Source organism: Hemicordylus capensis, chromosome 3, assembly GCF_027244095.1.
Source record: "Hemicordylus capensis ecotype Gifberg chromosome 3, rHemCap1.1.pri, whole genome shotgun sequence".
NCBI lineage: Eukaryota > Metazoa > Chordata > Lepidosauria > Squamata > Cordylidae > Hemicordylus > Hemicordylus capensis.
In genome coordinates this window covers 215,080,424-215,100,614 of record NC_069659.1, presented here as the reverse complement: position 1 = coordinate 215,100,614, position 20,191 = coordinate 215,080,424, and the positions used below count along the sequence as shown (strand labels likewise).

The following is a 20,191-nucleotide window of genomic DNA, read 5'->3' as shown; positions in this document are numbered from 1 at the left end:
CCTATCATTAAGGCAGGTGGGGTGTGTGCAGAGGGAGGGCTTGCATGCTGCAGAGACTGGGAGGGAGAAGTGCACCCCTGAGACCTCTTTGCATAGGGATGATCACATGCTTCCCAGCAGAATTAGAGAGGGAGGGCAATCCAGTGACAAGTAGGGATGTGTAATTCATGGACGAATTGTGACGAATCGGGCGATTCTAGGATTTGTCCACAAATTGTCCTAAACGAAGGGGCTGATTCAAGTGTGAATTGAATCTCCCCTGATTCACCACAAATCAGTTTGCATGCTTAATGTCATGGTCACCATTTTGTCTCCATGTTTTTCAGTTGCTGATTGGCTTTCTGGCACTGGCCACTGATTGGTTTGAGATCTCCTTGCTCCTTGATTGGCTTGCTGTTATTCAATGAAAGGGGGAGGGGTGGTTCAAAAGAGAGACCCATTGCTTTTTGTGCCTCAGGAGAGGATCATCAAAGAGAAAGTGCAGTGGCACTGAGAGCAGATTGGTGGTGGTGGTGGTCTGGGCCTGTCTGGCCGCCACACTGTGAGTGAAGAAATAGCAGAGGTTTATCTGACTCAATTAAAAAAAATCTTTTAAATTTGCAGTCCCAAATGTTCTCCCCCCCCCCCAATCTTTTTTTTTAATTGTACCAGTGGCACCAGTGCTTTAAATGGGTGGTGCTTGGAATTTTATTTTATTATTCCTACCTAGCCCACCCCCAGTGTCTAATAACTGGGATGCTACATGTGCTGTTTCCTTTTCCTGATTATTCAAAATTGTACCAGCAGCCCAGTGGCTTAACTGAGTGCTGTTTATAATTTATTTTCTTAGTTGCTTCCCCCACCTTCATTTCTTGTAGCCAGCCCCCTTTAATCACTGGGATTCCCCACCCCCTAACCTTACTTAAATTGTACCAGTAGCCCCCAGGCTTCATCTGAGTGCTGCCTGAAATTTTATTCCATGTTTATTTGTTTTTTCTCAATAACTGGGGTTCTGTGATTGTTGTTGTTATTGTTGTCATTGTTGTTGTTATTACAGCCCTGATGCCACATTTGCTGCTGCTCTCTGTGTGCTGCCTGTGACTGGTGGATTAGTTTTTGGTTTTGGTAGAGTGGTCTGTAGTGCCCAGCCTGCCAGGCTCCTTCTGTTTACCTTTTTTCAGGTTGTTTTGTTTTGTTTTTATTGATTGGGTGGGTGGCTGCCTGACTGGTGCTCACCTACCCTACCCGCCCCCGGCCCAGCTGTTGAGTTCCAGTGTCTGCTTGGCCCAAAAGTGCCTCCGAGACACCTGGCAGACTCCAGCCAAAGACGCTGCTGGAAACCCCAGCCAAAGATGCCAGATATATGAGACCCCTCTCCCAACCTCAGTCAGGTTATTAGAACTTAATAGTTCTTTAAATAGGGCCTAATTTGGGGAAGGGAAGAATTAGGTGGCAGGACTGTAGGAGTGGGATAGAGAGATGCCACAGTAGTCCCCTGCCCCTTTTTGCCTTCGCTTCCCCATTGTTGCTCAGTCCCCTTTGTCACCCCCTCCCCCAAATAAAGCCTGCTTCTTTATTTGGGGGGATTTGATTTTTCTGGATTATGGGTGTGCACTACAGTGCTATAGATAGAACTATGTGTGGCACACAGACCATAAATAGACCACCCCAACCCCACACCCCCTTAAAGATGCTTCCCTCCCCCCATCGGTTAGGATTTAAATTTTTTTAAACCCTAAGATGTCTGAAATGGTGCAAAGCAGAACCAGGAGTAGAATGGCATGAAGAGGGAGGGGTGATGCTGGTTGTGGTGACGATGGCAAGAGAGACCTTCTCCCTGAGTCATCCCCATCACTGATGCGGTGCGCAGGCTCTCCTATCTGGAGGAGCCTGGCCCTGCAGCATAGTCACCTATGGAAGCTAAGGCAGAAGTAGTGGGGGAAGTTCTTCCCTGTCAGGGAAAAAGCTCTTCCCATGGCAGTGGAGGATGAGGTGTCATTGGCTGCTAACTCAGCCAGATTGCTCTCTCCAGCCTCCCCAATCCCCATTGGCAGTGCAAACCCACCCCCATTACTGAGGAGGAGAAGGATGAAGTCATTCCAGTTCAGCCCTGGACCAAGGGCAGTGATGGTGGTGGCCCCCAGAATGAACCAGCAGCCCTAGTACCACCACAACCAAAACAGTTCTGAAGTGAGAGCAGCATGGTGTGGGGACACTTTGAGCTCCATCACAGTCAACCACACCATGCTGTCTACAGCCACTGCAGTCTGCATTCTGCATTGCAAAGTGTACTCACTCAGTCAAAATGTGGCTGAAGATGTTCTAGCTGAGCTTATGGCTATGCTAGCGGGCTGCTAAGGGTGCTGCTGTGGCATCTATTGTAAGGAGTCATCATAATTGTGTGTGAGAGAGAGTGACTTATGATGTTACTGCTGTACAAGCATTGTGACTGGCCGTAGAGTCTTGGTCAACACAGAATCCACTGAACACAGAATCCATTCAACACAGTTTGGCAAAATGTGCTGTTCTTTTCTGTGTTGGGAGGGACTGTGTCCTGCTGTTTTGTAGTGTTGTTTATTTGCAAGACAGGGTTGCAAAATATGTGCACTCCGCTTGTTTCACCATAGGGAACAATTGGGAACTCGAATTGCCCCATTCAACACAGACACACATGCATGCCACTGCCATGGCTGATGATGAGATATGGACTGGTGCCCCTGACCCGTGTGGCAGGCTGTCAGCCGAGGCCCAGCACCAATATGAATCCATGGTGTTATCCAGACACAATAAGATCCCCACCATGTTATGCACAAGCCATATAATGAAGTGTATATAACAAATTAGTTTAATATAGTTGTATCATCTAAGATACACTCAACCTGAGAGAGAACCAAAGTTCAACCAAATATTACAATTGGAAATCACATTGGTGAAGCTAAATGTATTGAAGTTGAGCATTTGGCCTAGTGCAGTCAAGTTTATGGAATTTTCCTAAAACTATTCTCCACTTGACAAAGACCAAGATCAAAATGAGATCACCAAGTCACCACTATGGATTTTATGACTTGTTTGAAATAGACCATATTACTTTCAATACAATGGACTTCACTATTTCTCCACTGCAATACATTTAGCTTCATCATTGTGATTTCCAATTGTCATCTTTGATTGAACTTTTGTTCTATCTCAGGTTGAGAGTATTTTAGATGATAAAACTATGCTAAATTAATTTGTTATATAAATTATATGGCTTGTAATTAACATGGTGGGGATCTTATTGTTTCTTATTTGCTGGATATAAGATATCTCAGTATGCATTATTTATCTTTTGTTATCCAGACACAGGCAGGCCCTGCCTGCCTGCCTTGAGTTGTGGTTTGGTCTGTTTGTGGGATGGTGCTATTGGTGCCAAGAAATGGACAGTGGCTGCTCTGCTCTCTCACTCTTTCTCTGAAATATTTTTCTTGGTGATTACTGTGAGTCTGCATTGCAAGGTGTACTCACTCAGTCAAAATGTGACTGAAGACGTTGCTCTAGTTTGTGTTTGTTTGTTTGTTTGTTTAACATATTTCTATACCATCCAAAACTTGCATTTCTGGGTGGTTTACAATTAAAATCAATTAAACAATTAAACTCATTTAATCATTAAAATCATTAACATTAAAATCATTTAAAACCCAACATTAAAAGTATTAAAACTATAAATCTAATTAAAAGCTTTATAGTTGAGCTTATGGCTATGCTTGCTGGCTGCTAAGGTTGCTGCTGTGGCAGCTGTTGTAAGCAGTCATCATAAATATGTGTGAGAGAGCAACTTCTGCTGTTACTGTAGCTCAGGCACTGTGGCTGGCAGTGGATTCTGGGTCAGTGATTCTCTTTTGGCCATCTTTGGACTATGTATTTGGCAAAATGTGGTGTTGTGGTTTGTGTTGGGAGGGATGGTGTGTGCTTCTGTTCTGAAGTGTTTTGTTTTGTTTTGCAAGACAGGGTTGCAAAATGTGTGCATTCTGCTTGTTTTGTCCATAGGGAACAATTGGGAACTTCAATCATCCCACTGTGTCCCATGGGTAGGTCCTAGGGACACGAAAGTGGGTTGGGTGTTAGGGCATGACCCTACCTACCTACCACCTAACCCACAAAACAATCAGACAATTTTAAATAAATTTTAAACCCTAGACTTGAATGTATGGATCATGGGAACTGAAAGACAGCATCTGTTGGAGAAACGGAAAGAGCATAATATCATGGTGGTATATTTTTAAAAGAATCTCCAGCTCTTCTTCAGTTGGTCTCCTTTGCAATAATTTTTCCTCTTTCCCATATGTTTTCAAAAACACAGTGGCTTTTGACCATTGTGGCTACAGATGATGTAGTCCAACTCCATCTGAGGATCCAAGGTTGGGAACCCTTGATCTAGATAGACCTTGATTTGACCCAGGAAGGCAATGTTTGCATTTGCAATGAAGTACTGGTGTCCACGTTGAGAAATGTGCACTAAAGGGCTATATTTCAATTACCTATAGCAGAGTGGTGTTGTTATTTGTTTGGCTTCACTAAAGGAACCACGGCAGCGAATTAAGCTGAACACTAAAATTAGTAACGCATCGCCTATTGACTTGGCAATAAATAGCGATGGGATAATGAGATGAATCCTCATTCTGTTGGAAATTCCATCTACTAAATAAATTAGTAGTGTCATCAATATCATTGCAACATTCACCCTCCACAGCAGCTGCACTAGCAATGCGCTTCTTTGACCCCCAACCCCCAACCCCTGGCATTGCTGAGCACAGCAGTTGACTTGGTGGTGGCAAGACATGATGGGACCTGGCTCTGCTCCTAATGGATAATTTGGCTTCTGCAGTCAGCACATAATAGCAAAATGATGCTAACGCTGACATCTCCGCATCTCCCTGGCCTCTGAATCTGATGGAGAGAAGCCAGGCTAGCAGCATGACATACAGCTGAGAGGTGACATCAGGGCAGGATATGTGCATATTCTCTTGGCCTATGAGAAGGCATAAGGCTGAGATACAGAAGTACCAAGGGTATCATTTCAGTAGATGAGGAAAATTCACAGCAAGGCTCCAAGCATGCTCTTGGACCCTCAAGAATAAGTGTAAAAACAGTGCATTTTCAAAGCATTTGTAGTTATTCACTTTTTTATATCTCATAATAATTATAGTAATGTTATAACAAAGAAAAAAATCCTGTCCCCTCTTTTATTTATTTATTGTGGAAGCACTCCCTAGCTGAACTCTCTTATCTCACCAAATCCTCATGAAGCATGGGTGTTTGGTTTCACAACACATGCATGGGGGGGGGGGAGGGTATTCCACTTATTCAGAATGTCTTCCCTACTAGCACCTCCTCTAATATTAAAACTTTCAGTACCCACTTTCAATAGAAAGCCCAGTCCATGGTTCAATATAATGTAATAGCTTGACGCTAAGCGTCCTACCAAAGTGCTTACAGATATACATGTGGATGGGGGATCAGAATTGCACCTGCTGATTCTGCCCTGACTTCCAAACATTTGAGATCCCAGTTGCACAGGGACTTAGGCATATATGTTCTTGTTGAGCTATCTGTGTCCTGCAAAAATGGAGAATATAAATCACAGGTACAGAACCTACATGTATGTAGGTCTGTGCATATGGACTTCTATGCCAAATTGGACCTTAACTTCATAGAGCTTAGGACTGTGAGAGAGCAAGGCAAGTGAGAGGGGTCCCACCCTCCCCACCACATGTGCATCTTGTAGGGCTATTCATAGCATCAAACCAATAACCAGGTCCAAAGCAATACATGACTTGTCAGGTGTAAAGATGTGAACAAGACTGGTTTGCCCAGTTCGGTTCAAATCCAAACTAGAGTCAAAATGGTCCGGGCATGTTCAGTTACACACACACACACACACACACACACACACACACACACACACACACGTTTCCCCCAGTTCAGTTCAAATTCAAACTGGTTTGGGCCTAGTTTGGGGATTCTGGGTACCATTAATTTTTTTTTAAAAAAAAAAGTTTGACTTACCGCCAAGGGCTTTGGCTGCATCAGAGGGGTGCTGCTGCGGGGTGTCTCCAGTGGGCCCCCTCCCTCCACCATAATCTCCCTGGGACGTCATGGGCAGAATTGGCCCTGTTTGCCTACACAGTGGCGATTTGGGGGGCCACCGTGCATGCATGTGGGCCATTTCTGTTACTGGGTCACAGAAATGGTCACCATGTTCATAAACAGGGCTGAAACGGCCTGTGGAGACTCAGACAGAGGCCAGTGCGGGGGAGCTACTGGAGATCCCCCTGCGGTCACAGAAGCACACCCTGAGGCCACAGAAGTCCCCGGAAGCAGTAAGTCAAACTTTTCTTTTTCTTTTACAAAATTTAATGGCACCCAGAAACCCCGAACCTGGCCAGTTCAATTTGAGATCAAGCCCTTGAACTGAACTAGTTTGAGCTTGAACCAGCTCAAGATTGTGTCAGTTTGCGTATCCCTAGTCAGATAGTTCTTCACTGGAAACTACGCCAATGAAAAATTCCTCTGGTACCTGGAAGCCATTCAGTATAATACCACATTATATTGGCACTGTATAGAATAAGGTAGGGGGCTTATATTTATCAATGAGGAGTTGAGGTAGGGGGCTTACATTTAGTGCAGATCCAGCTTCTGTGATGAAATTAGCTACTCACAGCAGTGGGGTTTAAAATCCCCACCTTTCCTTGCCTGGTTTCGCTTTTGAATGCACCAGGAAAGGATACAATGTCATGATGTTGCATCCTGTTTCTGGTGCATTACCAGGGGAGGAGGGTGGCTGCACCTTATAGCTTAAAGGCACAGCCATTTTTACTCAGTAATGCACCAGGAAAAGGATGCAACACATAATGTGGATGAGACCAGACAAGGAAAGGCAGGGACTTCTTTTTTCAAGTCCAAAATGTTTAATTATTACAAAATGTTTTAAATGTTTTAATTGTTTTCTTTTGTTTCATCTTTGTTTTGAAGTGCTTAGAGCTATCCCTGTATTGAACACAAATAAATGTCAGTGGGGCCCGCACCTGTGCTGCAAAACATAGTTTTATTACAGCTTAGGCACTGCTACAGCCAATATCACAAGAGATACTTCTGGAGCCCTTTCTCACAACCCTGGGATCTATGGACACAGTTCCTCAGACTGAAGCCGCGAACACTGCCACTAGTGCTAACCGCACTTTCTTCTCCCTTCCACTTCCCCTTCTGCCCACTTCCTCTTTTGAAAATAAGACAAGGAACAGAAGGAAGAGAAGATGGTGTAGTGGCAGTAGTTCTCATACACCACTGGGTAAGAAGGGGGAGCAATTACACTGGTGAGCCACTGGGAAATGCAAGGGTATGCATGCACTGCTGGGTAGGGGGAGCTCTCTGGTGTGGCAAGGCACCACACAAGAGCGGATACCTTGCCAAACCTTCTCAGACACTGGGAGTGTTTGCAACAGCCCTGTGGGTGGAGTACGCACACTAGTGTACACATAGGCAGCAACTGCTCCCAAGCCCCAATCACATGTAGAGCGCAAATGCTGGGGGATAGTGTAGCCTGACTTTAACCCTAAACCATAGACAGTGAGAGATGCAAGGGCACCAACTCCCATCTCCCAAATCATTCTGGTAATGTGTACAGTGAGGGAAATAAGTATTTGATCCCCTGCTGTTTTTGTCCGTTTGCCCTCTGACACAGAAATGACCAGGCTATAATTGGAATGGTAGGTTTATTGTAGCTGTGAGAGACAGAATAACAACAAACAAACCCTCAAAAGCCCAGTGCCCAAAAGTCAGCGATGGATTTGCATTGTAGTGAGGGAAATATAGGGCAGGCTAGCCCAAGGGCCTGGGGGAAGAAGACAGAAGGAGAACAGCTTGGGTGGGGCACTGACTGACTGCTGTCTTTGCCCCTGCCCCACCTTTCCTCAGGTGTGTGTAACATCTCCTTGGGCTGCTGCTGGGGCTTTGGCTGCTGCTGCTGCTATATAGGGCAGGCTAGCCCAAGGGCCTGGGGGAAGAAGACAGAAGGAGAACAGCTTGGGTGGGGCACTGACTGACTGCTGTCTTTGCCCCTGCCCCACCTTTCCTCAGGTGTGTGTAACATCTCCTTGGGCTGCTGCTGGGGCTTTGGCTGCTGCTGCTGCTATATAGGGCAGGCTAGCCCAAGGGCGCGAGCCTCTTGGCGAGAGCACAAGGGCTCTCGTCCTTGTGGCTCTCTGCCGTGGGGCGAACTGCCTGAGGACCAGAAGATCTCTCTCCTTCCGCCCTGAAGAGCCATCTTCTCACAATTAAGAAGTCAGCAGGAGACTACGCAAGCCTGGTTTTGTTTTGTTTTTAATTAAGCCAAGAAGCCGTGGTGGGTTAGTCTGGGGAGATGTGTCTGGGGGAGCAAAAAAGTGGGTCTGGAGCGGGGGTGGCAATATCACAGGTAGCGGGCAGAGGGAGGTATGGCGGTGGGAGTTGGGCAGGCCATTACAGGGGAAAACGGTCCAGGCAATTGAGGCCTGTTCCTTTTTCCGGCCCTTCTCCCAACCCTCTGACCCTAGGGAGCTCTGGGAACACTCCTTCGAGGATTAGGGTGCTGCTGCTGAATGCCAGGTCAGTTAACGCAAAAACATCTCTCATTCACGATCTGATTGTGGATGAGCGTGCTGACCTGGTATGTGTGACGGAGACCTGGTTGGATGCGCTGGGCGGGGTCGGTCTCTCTCAGCTTTGTCCTCCAGGTTTCCAGATCGTGCAGCAGCCCCGCCTCGAGGGTCGGGGAGGAGGCGTTGCAGTCATCTTTCGAGAGACCCTCCCCGTTTCCAGGTGCCCGGTCAGGCAATCTCAGAATTTCGAGTGTTTGTCCTTGAGGGTGGGCCTCCGAGATAGGCTGGGGATTCTGTTGGTGTACCGACCACCCCGCTGCACTTCAGTCTCCCTACCTGAGCTGGCGGGGGTGGTCTCGGAGGTGGCCTTGGGTTCCTCCAGGCTTATTGTTTTGGGGGATTTCAATGTCCACGCTGAGGCCCCCCTAGTGGGTGCGGCTCAGGATTTCATGGCCTCCATGGCAACCATGGGCCTGTCTCAATTGGTATCGGGCCCTACCCACGTGGCGGGACACACTCTGGATCTGGTTTTTGCCGACCGGGAAATAAATGATCTGGAGGTGGGGGAATTTGAGATCACTCCCTTGTCATGGACAGATCATCACCTGGTGGGGTTTAGTTTGACTGCTCCGTCTGCCCTCTGCAGGGGTGGTGGGCCGATTAAGATGGTCCGCCCCCGGAGGCTTATGGATCCGCTTGGATTCCAGACGGCCCTCGGGGAGTTTCCAGTGTCCAGAGCTGGTGACCCTGTCGACGCCTTGGTTGATCTCTGGAATGGAGAGATGGCCCGGGCTGTTGACACGGTTGCCCCCAAGCGCCCTCTCCGGCTTAGTGAAGCCCGTTCCGCTCCTTGGTTTTCCTCGGAGCTTAGGGCGATGAAGCAACTCGGACGACGGCTGGAGCGACGCTGGAGGAAGAGTTGTCACGAATCCGATCGAACACGGGCTAGAACCCATTTTAGGGACTACGCCGTGGCGGTGGGGGCGGCGAAGAAACATTTTTTCTCCGCCTCCATTGCGTCTGCTCAGTGCAGGCAAACAGAGCTGTTTCGTGTGGTGAAAACATTGCTCCACACATCCCCCCGGACAATGGGGGAGGAGCCATCTACAGCTCTTTGTGATCGGTTTGCCTTTCACTTTGCAGATAAAGTCGCTTGCATCCGTGCTGACCTGGACTCCAGAGTTTTGGCAGTTCCGGCAGACGTGCCTTTGGTACCATCTGGTCCCGTTGTGTTGGATTCTTTTCGGTTGGTGCGGCCTGAGGATGTGGACAAGATCCTGGGCAGTGTGCGGGCGACTTCGTGCGCTCTTGACCCTTGCCCTTCATGGCTAATAAAAGCTGCCAGGGAGGGGACAGGCAGATGGCTGGAGGTGATGGTTAATGCTTCATTAAGGGAGGACAGGATGCCATCGTGCCTTAAGGAGGCGGTGGTAAGACCTCTATTAAAAAAGCCCTCCCTTGATCCCTCCAGCCTGGACAACTATAGACCTGTGTCTAACCTGCCCTTTTTGGGCAAGGTGATGGAGCGTGTGGTGGCGTCCCAGCTGCAGAGGGTCTTGGATGATACGGATTATCTGGACCCTTTTCAATCTGGCTTCCGCCCCGGGTATGGGACTGAGACTGCCTTGGTCGCTCTAGTGGATGACCTACGCCGGGAACTAGACAGGGGGAGTGCGTCCCTGTTGGTTCTGCTGGACCTCTCGGCGGCGTTCGATACCATCGACCATGGTATCCTTCTGGGCCGCCTCTCGAGTATGGGAATCGGAGGCACTGCGTTGCAGTGGTTCCGGTCCTTTCTTGAGGGGAGGGTCCAGAAGGTGGTGCTGGGGGACTACTGCTCGGCCCCGTGGCCGTTGGCCTGTGGGGTCCCGCAGGGTTCGGTCTTGTCCCCCATGCTGTTTAACATCTACATGAAGCCGCTGGGAGAGGTCATCCGGGGATTTGGACTGAGTTGTCAGCAATATGCGGATGACACTCAGCTCTATCTCTCCTTGTCATCTGATCCTAGGGAGGCGGTGGATGTCCTGAACCGGGGACTGGAGGCCGTGATGGGTTGGATGTGGGCTAACAAACTGAAATTGAATCCGGATAAGACGGAGGTGCTGTTGGTCAGTAGGAGAGCCAATCGGGATGTGGAGATTTTACCAGTTCTGGATGGGGTTGCACTCCCCTTGAAGGAGCAAGTACGCAGCTTGGGGGTACTACTGGACCCGGCTCTGCTCTTGGAAGCTCAGGTGGAGGCGGTGGCCAGGGGTGCCTTTGCACGGCTTCGGCTGGTGCGCCAGCTGCGTCCCTTTCTCGAGAAGGCAGATCTGGCCACAGTTACCCACGCCTTAGTCACGTCGCGGCTGGATTACTGTAACGCGCTCTACGTGGGGCTGCCCTTGAAGAATATCCGGAAACTGCAGCTAGTGCAAAACGCGGCAGCGAGGGTGTTATCCAGAGCTGCCCGTTGGGAACATATCACCCCCATTTTGAAAGAGCTGCACTGGCTACCGGTTCGTTTCCGGGTCCAATTCAAGGTGCTGGTTTTGACCTTTAAAGCCCTAAACGGTTTGGGCCCAGGGTATTTGAGGGACCGCCTGCTCCCAAGGGTTGCTGCCCGCTTGACGAGGACATCTGAGGGGGCCCTGCTCCGGGTGCCGACAATGAGAGAGGCCCGGCTGTCGTGCACTCGGGACAGGGCCTTCAATGTTGCTGCCCCCAGACTCTGGAATGCTCTCCCAGTGGTCATTCGCTCCTCGGACTCCATCATGGCTTTTAGAAAGCTTGTAAAGACTTGGCTTTTTACCCAGGCTTTTACATAATCGTTTTTACTGCTGCTTCTGGGTGTTTTTATTTCTTGTATTGTTTTATGCCTGTTTTTATATGTTTTTATACTCTTAGCATGTTGTTTTTATTGTGTTTTTATCATATGTTTTTAACTTTTGTAAACCGCCTTGGGGCTATATTTTAACGAAAGGCGGTATAAAAATGTAAAAATAAATAAATAAATAAAAATAAGTATTCGATCCCCTATCAACCAGCAAGATTTCAGGCTCCCAGGTGTCTTTTCACTATACGCAGGTGACGAGCTGAGATGAGGAACACCCTCTGTAAGGGAGTGCTCCTAATCCCAGCTTGTTACAGTACCTGTATAAAAGACACCTGTCCATAGAAGCAAGCAATCACTCAGCTTCCAAACTCACCACCATGCCCAAGACCAAAGAGCTGTCGAAGGATGTCAGGGACAAGGTTGTAGACCTGCACAAGGCTGGACTTGGCTACAAGACTATCGCCAAGCAGCTTGGTGAGAAGGTGACTACAGTTGGCACGATAACTCGCAAATGGAAGAAACACAAAACAACTGTCAATCTCCCTCAGTCTGGGGCTCCATGCAAGATCTCACCTCGTGGAGTTGCAATGATCATGAGAACGGTGACAAAGCAGCCCAGAACTACACAGGGGGAACTTGTCAATGATCTCAGGGCAGCTGGAACCATAGTCATCAAGAAAACAATTGGTAACACACTACGCTGCGAAGGACTGAAATCTTGCAGTGCCCGCAAGGTCCCCCTGCTCAAGGCAGCACATGTACAGGCCCGCCTGCAGTTTGCCAATGCACATCTGAATGATCCAGAGGAGAACTGGGCGAAAGTGTTGTGGTCAGATGAGACCAAAATCGAGCTCTTTGGCATCAACTCAACTCGCCGTGTGTGGAGGAGGAGGAATGCTGCCTATGAGCCCAAGAACACCATCCCCACCGTCAAACATGCAGGTGGACACATTATGCTTTGGGGGTGTTTTTCTGCTAAGGGGACAGGACACCTTCACCGCATCGAAGGGACGATGGACGGGACCATGTACCGTCAGATCTTGGGTGAGCACCTCCTTCCCTCAGCCAGGGCATTGAGAATGGGTCGTGGATGGGTATTCCAGCATGACAATGACCCAAAACACACAGCCAAGGCAACAAAGGAGTGGCTCAAGAAGAAGCACATGAAGGTCCTGGAGTGGCCCAGCCAGTCTCCAGACCTTAATCCCATAGAAAATCTGTGGAGGGAGCTGAAGGTTCGGGTTGCCAAACATCATCCTCGAAACCTTTCTGACTTGGAGAGGATCTGCAAAGAGGAGTGGGACAACATCCCTCCTGGGTTGTGTGCAAACCTGGTGGCCAACTACAAGAAACGTCTGACCTCTGTGATTGCCAACAAGGGTTTTGCCACCAAGTACTAAGACATCTTTTGTGAAGGGATCGAATACTTATTTCCCTCACTACAATGCAAATCCATCGCTGACTTTTGGGCACTGGGCTTTTGAGGGTTTGTTTGTTGTTATTCTGTCTCTTACAGCTACAATAAACCTACCATTCTAATTACAGCCTGGTCATTTCTGTGTCAGAGGGCAAATGGACAAAATCAGCAGGGGATAAAATACTTATTTCCCTCACTGTAGTTGGGGGTGGGGGGAACACAGTGACATCACTGTCTTTGCATTTCCCAACTTCCCACAAAGCAGCAGCCAATGAAGTATTGGGTTCCAATGAATGGGAACTGGAAAACACTAACATTATGTCATATCATATCACATGATTTTGAAGTATGGAGATAGGGCTGTAGCTCATTGGTAGAGCATCTGCTTTGCTCACAGAAGGTCCCAGGTTTAATCCCTGGCATCTCCAGTAGGGCTGGGGAAAACTCCTGCCTGAAAACTTGGAGATGCTGCTGCCAGTCAGGTAGACAATTCTGAGCTGGATGGACCAATGGTCTGTCTCAGTAAAAGGCAGCTTCCTACATTCCTAAGTACACTTGCGAGGGTAATACAGGTTGATGGTACCCAAGCCATATAACATGTAGTATGGACCAGAATGTGCCTTGCAAAGGATCAAAAACTCACTTCTCTCAAAGTAGAGAGATGCTGTGCTTTGCTATTTTTGACATCATAGTTACCAAATTTCTCCCCCCACCACAGGATTATAAAAACAGAAAACCCATTCCACTGCTATGTTGCTTGTCCCACCCACCTTAACAAATTCATAGTTCAAAAGAATAATATCTAAACAATAATATCAGATTTAAAACAATATTAAATTATTATTTCCCTTTTTTTCTGCTAATTTGTCCAGATTTTACTTTACCAGAAGTGTTAGAGGCCAGGTATACTCTTAGTTAATAGTTTTACACTTGTCACATGTAAAATTAATTTGGTGTGATGTAACTTGGTCTCATATGAATAGCAGGTCACAGACTTTGGGCTGTGGAAGGGTTTACCATTGCCATCTCCCGTGCAGTATGAGATTATGCCTTTCAGCATCTTCCTATATCGCTGTGGCCCGATATAGGTGTTTCCCATTGTCTGGGAAACGTACCAGCGGGGAGTCGAACTGGCAACCAGTTGCTCCCTAGGCAAGTCACTTCCGTGCTGTGTCATTAGGTGGCCTGTCTTGAATATTAAAGTAAAGGTAAAGTGTGCCGTTGAGTCGATGTTGACTCTGGCGATCACAGAGTCCTGTGGTTGTCTTTGGTAGAATACAGGAGGGGTTTGCCATTTCCATTTCCTGCGCAGTATGAGATTATGCCTTTCAGCATCTTCCTATATCACTAATATTACTGATGACCAAATTAAAAAGAAGGTTACAAACCACCAATATGGTTGATATTTCATCTCCACCATATCTGATCAACATCCTATGCATGCTGAGAAACTTTATAAAATACAATCAAAGGTACCTTTTCCCTTTTCAAGTTATTTAGAAAGGCATGACATCTCATCCCTCCATAAACCTGCTGTGTCTTGATAGCAGTGCTTTCATGAAAAGATGGCCCGGCTTACACATCATATGCCATAATGTTGCAGTTTAGACTGACTAAACCAAGAAATTGGTGTAACTTAAAATTCTGCTATAGGTGAAAGTTTACTCACGCTGTTCTTCCCATTCATGGTCTTCCTTTTCATTGTGTTGGCTATATTGATGCGCTTGCTTGAGGCTCAGGTAGAGCTCTTGAGCTCTCCGTCCTTCCTGTTCTCGTATCTGCTCTTCACCTCTTTGCCTCTCTTCTTCTTCCCTTTTCTAAACAAAAAAATTAGGAGAGCCTCACAGACAGGAAATATTTATTGTTAATTTTTATTTTACAAATTTTTATCCTGCCCTTCAAAAACAAGTATTTCTAAGGGGGCTCTCATTAAGAAAAACCAATACAATCATAAAACAACAAATATTGCATGAATAAAATAGTAGATCCATTTGCAGCACTAAAGCTAATATCAGCATAGATATAAACAGAATATAAACAAACCCCTGCTAACTGGGCCAATTCCTGTCAACTGGACATAGAGGCACCTTTTAAAGTGGCTTGCTTATATTTAGCAAGGGGAGAGAAATCCAGCATAACATCCTCCCTAATGGATGTTGCTGGTGTCTCTTTTATAATTTAAGACTGAGAGCCCTTTTGGGAAAGAAAACATTTTCTTAAACATTTTGGTATGCAAACTACTTTGAGAATGTTATGTTAAACAGCAGTATATAAATATTGTAAAATAATAGCATAATACTGATGATGGTGGTGGTGATGATGATGGTGATGGTGGTGGTGGTGGAGTGCAATTAGTGGCTATCAAGAAATTCAGAAAAGCTCTAATGGATGCTCTGATAGGTGTGAGTTGATAACCCATGCTACAAATGGGTACCTAGAACAAAAGCAGCTGTAGCCCCTGGTTCAAGTTCCCCTCAACCATAAACTTACTAAGTAGTCCCTGAATCAAGTTAATGGAAACCTCTAGGTTGGACTACTATAATGAACTCTATATGGGATTGTCTGTGAAGGATATTTAGAAGCTTTAATAGGCTCAGCATGCAGCAAGCCCACTCTCCCTTCACATGAGCACCAGCAGAGCCATGGGCGGCCAGGTTAGCTGCCCACACAATTACCAGTTCCGTCACAGAGCTGGTAAGGCCTGCGGGGATCGGGAGCCGTCTGGCCCCCGGAAATCCAAGGATCTTGGGGAGACCTCCAAGACCCAGAGGCTTGTTTTAGACTCCCAGCGGGGGTCCCCTCACAGGTTGCCGCAGCATGGAGCCACACTGTGGCAACTCACAATCACCAAAATGAGGTTAGTAGAGCACTTGCTCCACTAAACTCATTTAAGGCGGGAACTTAAGCGGGCTAACCGCCAGGAGCCTCAAGGTTCCCGGCAGTACCCGTGACCACAGGAAACTGGGCTGGCCTCCCTTAGCCCGCTTTCCTGCGGTTATGAGAATAGCCTCAATAGCTGTGCAGAAAGAGCTGCACTGGATCCCAATAAGTTTCTGCATGCAATTAAAAGTGCTGGTTTTAATCTTTAAACCCCTAAGTAGCCTGGGCAGGAGTGTAGCCATGATTGATTGAGTGGGGCACTGTTTTATGGGGGCCACCTGGGGGTCCCCTTGCTCCACTAGGCATCCAGCCAGCAAACAAAGCACTTGCTGGCTGGGAGAGGCCGTTGGGCAGCGTATCCATGGCCTGATGCCAGTAACGACCCCTAATGTCAGCATGTTGGTGTGCTTCTAATTCCACTACTTCAAGGGGAGTAGCCCATTGGCCTCTCTCAGCCAGGAAGCACTTTGTTCACTGGCTTGGTGTTTGCTTTCTCTCCCTCTCTCTGAGCAAAGGAAAGAGAAAAAGCACCCATTTGGTGAACAAAGTGCTCACTGACTGCGAGAGACTGAATAGCCATGCATCTATGCTAGATGTCATCCACACCCCTTGTTCTGCATGCTGACACACTGAGTCAAGGGCGTGGCTGGTGTCAGGGGCCCATTTTTGAGGCTAGCTATTCCAGGGCTGCATCCAACTTTCCTATGCCAGTGGGCCTTGGTTCAGGATACATCTCTGAGTTCAGTAGTAGAGCATATGCTTTATTTGCATAAGGACCTGTGTTAGAGTTGCAAATAGGCCTGTGCTTTGGACAGGGGTGAAGAAATGATGGCTCAGTTTATCAGCCAGACAAAATATTTTACTCATCAAGCTATGTTGGTACACTGCTCATCAGGACATTTTTCACTCATCAGGCATCATTTTTCACTCGTCACAGACTAGTAGATCTCTGCAGCCCTGGCACTGGAAATACTGTATATCAGAATGATATCGGTGATATCAGATACAATCGGAAATAATACTGATCTGATATTTAGAGGCCAATATCAGATTGGAGTTAGCTGATAAGATTACAGAAATATAAAGAAATAAGTCAGCAAATATCATAAAAAACAGTCAGCAAATCAGAAAACAAAATAGTGGCAGAAATTTAAAATGGCATCTACAACTTTCGGCAGTTCCAGACATTTCCCCCTCTAATTGCCATCTACCTGCCTGCCTTCCCACCTGTGTATTTGTAAATTTTTATTTAGGCAACTTAATTTGCTTACCAAAGTAAAAAGAAACTGGTAGATTCTCAGATGTGACATCACGTCCCCTGTGATTCTCAGATGGTATATCATTTTTCTGCCACAATTCTCAGATGTGAGTACAATTTCCAGATTGCTTTTAAAAATTAATCAAAAACCAATTGATGGGAAGATTTAATTTAAATTAATTACACAGATTCCTGCCACCCTCCACTATGTGTCTGCCACATTTTAGAACTTGTTGTCCAGCACGTTTCCCCCACAGATTTTTTTAAAATTCTCTCATAGACCTCTATGGGATTTCTACCAATATTTCAATTGGATTTCTGATCAGGCTTCTGAACAACCCTGCATTGGATCCCTCGGAGTTAAGCAACTACAGTCCTGTCTCCAACCTTCCATAGCTGGGCAAGGTAATTGAGAGGGTGATGGCCTCCCAACTCTAGATGGAGGAAACTAATTATCTAGACCCATTTCAGACTGGCTATTGAGCAGGTTATGGGGTGGAGACTGCCTAGGTAGGCCTGATGGATGATCTCCAATTGGGAATTGACAAAGGACGTGTGACTCTGTTGGTCCTTTTGGGCCACTTGGCGGCTTTCAATATTATCTACCATAGTATCCTTCTGGAGCGTCTGAGGGGGTTGGGAGTGGGAGGCACTGCTTTGCAGGGGTTCCACTCCTACCTCTCGGGCAGGTTCCAGATGATGTCCCTTGGAGACTGTTGTTATTCAAAATCTGAACTTCAAATTTTCTACATGTGTTAATTGTAGCAATCTGTTGCAGCCACCATTACTGCTCAAACTCACATTTTGTATTTAAGAGTCTCCTCTTCCTGTGCAACATTACATAATGGTCTTCTGGTCAGTTACCTTCACTTATGGCCAAGTCCACAATTTGCACTTCCTCATTCTTTTGTGCACAACCAAAACCAACCAATAAATTGCACTGTTTTATTAAAGTCAACAGTATTTGCTTGAGAGAGAGAGAGAGAGAATGGAAGTAACATTATTTAGAAAAGACATAACATACCATCAGAGTTTAACATCACTTTGGTATGGTATGGTATCCTCAGGGTACCATATTGTCTCCATGTTATTTAACATCTAATGAAACCACTGGGAGAGGTAATCAGGAGATTTGGTGCAGGGTGCTATCAGTATGCTGATGACACCCAAATCTATTTCTCCATGTCAGCATCATTAGGAGAAGGCATAACCTCCCTAAATGCCTGCTGGGAGGTGGTGATGGGCTGGATTAGGGATAACAAACTGAGACTGAATCTAGATAAGACAAAGGTACTCATTGCGCAGGGACAGAACCTGGGAGATCAGTTTGAGCTCCCTGTTCTGGATGGGGTCACACTTCCCCGGAAGGAACAGGTATGCAGTCTGGGGGGGCTTCTGGATCCAAGCTCTCCCTGGTGTCCCAGGTTGAGTCAGTGGCCAGAAGTGCCTTCTATCAGCTTCGTCTGATATGCCAACTGCATCCGTTTCTTGAGATAAACAACCTCAGAACAGTGATACATATGCTGGTAACTCCAGACTGGACTACTGCAATATGCTCTATGTGGGGCTGCCTTTGTATGTATGTGGTCCGGAAACTACAGTTGGACCAGAATGCAGCAGCCAGGTTGGTCTCTGGGACATCTCAGAAAGACCACATTACTCCTGTATTGAAAGCGTTACACTGGCTGCCGCTAAGTTTCCAGGCAAAATACAAGGTGCTGGTTATAACCTATAAAGCTCTAAACAGCTTGGGCCCTGGGTATTTAAGAGAACGTCTTCTTTGTCATGAACACCACCACCCACTGAGATTATCAGGAGAAGTTCATTTGCAATTGCCACCGGCTCATCTGGTGGCTACTTAGGGACGGGCCTTCTCCACTATTGCCCTGAAGTTTTGGAATGCATTCCCTGCTGAAATGAGAGCCTCCCCATCTCTGACAACTTTTAAAAAGTTTTTAAAGACACATCTGTTCACCCAGGCTTTTAATTAAATACTGTTTTAATAGTTTTAACATTGTTTTAAAAAATTAAAATTGTTGTAATGTTTAAATTTTTTTAAATTGTCATTTATTTTGTTTTGTTTTAAACCGCCCAGAGACGTAAGTTTTGGGGAAGTATAAAAATATTTTTAAATAAATAAATAAAGTGATATTGACATTTTTAAAAGGGACAAAGATCCAGTACCTATTGTATCATATCAGATTTTTAAAAAATGGTAGTCTACAGGCCTAGTTTCCAATTCAGAGTGAAGCTATTCCTAGATATATCTACACACACACACACACACACACACACACACACACACACACACACACACACAGCTTTCCACAATACCAAGACCCATTTTTTTTAGCCTGGCTTTTAATGATATATGATTTTAATTATAATTTTAATCTGCTTTTAATTGGGTGTGTGTTTTTTAAAAAAAATTATCATGTATTTTTCATTTTTGTGTAAACTGCCCTGGGCCATTTTAGGAAGGGTAGTATAAAAATCAAACGAATGAATGAATGAATGAATGAATGAATGAATGAAAATCTCCAGGGTTGTTTTCAATAGTTACCTGGATATTGATGCCCAATTCCTGAAGACTCCAGGCCGGTCCTTGAGATTTGGTAACCCTATTCCACATTCAGACCCTGTCTTCTCTTATTGAAAGAGCAGGATTGGAAAATGCCCCAGTCTGAGACTCAGGAGACAATACTAGGATAGATGGACCAATGATCTGATGCAGTATAAGGCAGCTTGATACATCCTGTATAAGCACCCACACACACACACATACACATGCTGAGATCATCAGATGGGGCTCTGCTCCAAATGCTTTTTCTGTCTTGAGTTCAGATTGGCAGGAACAAGGGACAGACCCTTTTCAGTGGTGGTGCCCTCATTATGGGACTTTCTCCCCAAGATGCTTGCCAGACCAGCTCTATTTTAAGATTTAGCATAATGGACAACAAAGATGATCTTTTTATTCAAGTGAGCATTTGGGGACAATGTCTGAAAGTTTAAAATCCTTAATGTATTTTTTTAAGCCTGCGAAAGGGTTTGGTTTGTTGAGAATATAATATTTTATGGTAGTTTGTTGCTGCTCTCCTGTTTTTACTATGATGTATTTTATCAATGTGTTGCAAACCATCCTGGAAGCTTATGAACATGTTGTAAACTGCCCTGATAACTCTGCAGAGCTATGTAGAAAGATAAAAAATACCCCAAATATATAAATA

General features: G+C 46.1%; 1 protein-coding gene across 5 annotated transcripts in view; it reads right to left on the bottom strand.

Annotated features, from left to right (window-relative positions):
* SH2D4B (SH2 domain containing 4B) overlaps positions 1-20,191 on the bottom strand; it is a 312,315-nt gene that overhangs the window by 100,077 nt on the left and 192,047 nt on the right. For all 5 annotated transcript variants that reach the window (XM_053309720.1, XM_053309718.1, XM_053309717.1 and 2 more), the window contains one exon: positions 14,496-14,643. In XM_053309720.1, coding sequence (XP_053165695.1) covers positions 14,496-14,643 — 148 coding nt within the window. The remainder of the gene's footprint in view (positions 1-14,495; positions 14,644-20,191) is intronic.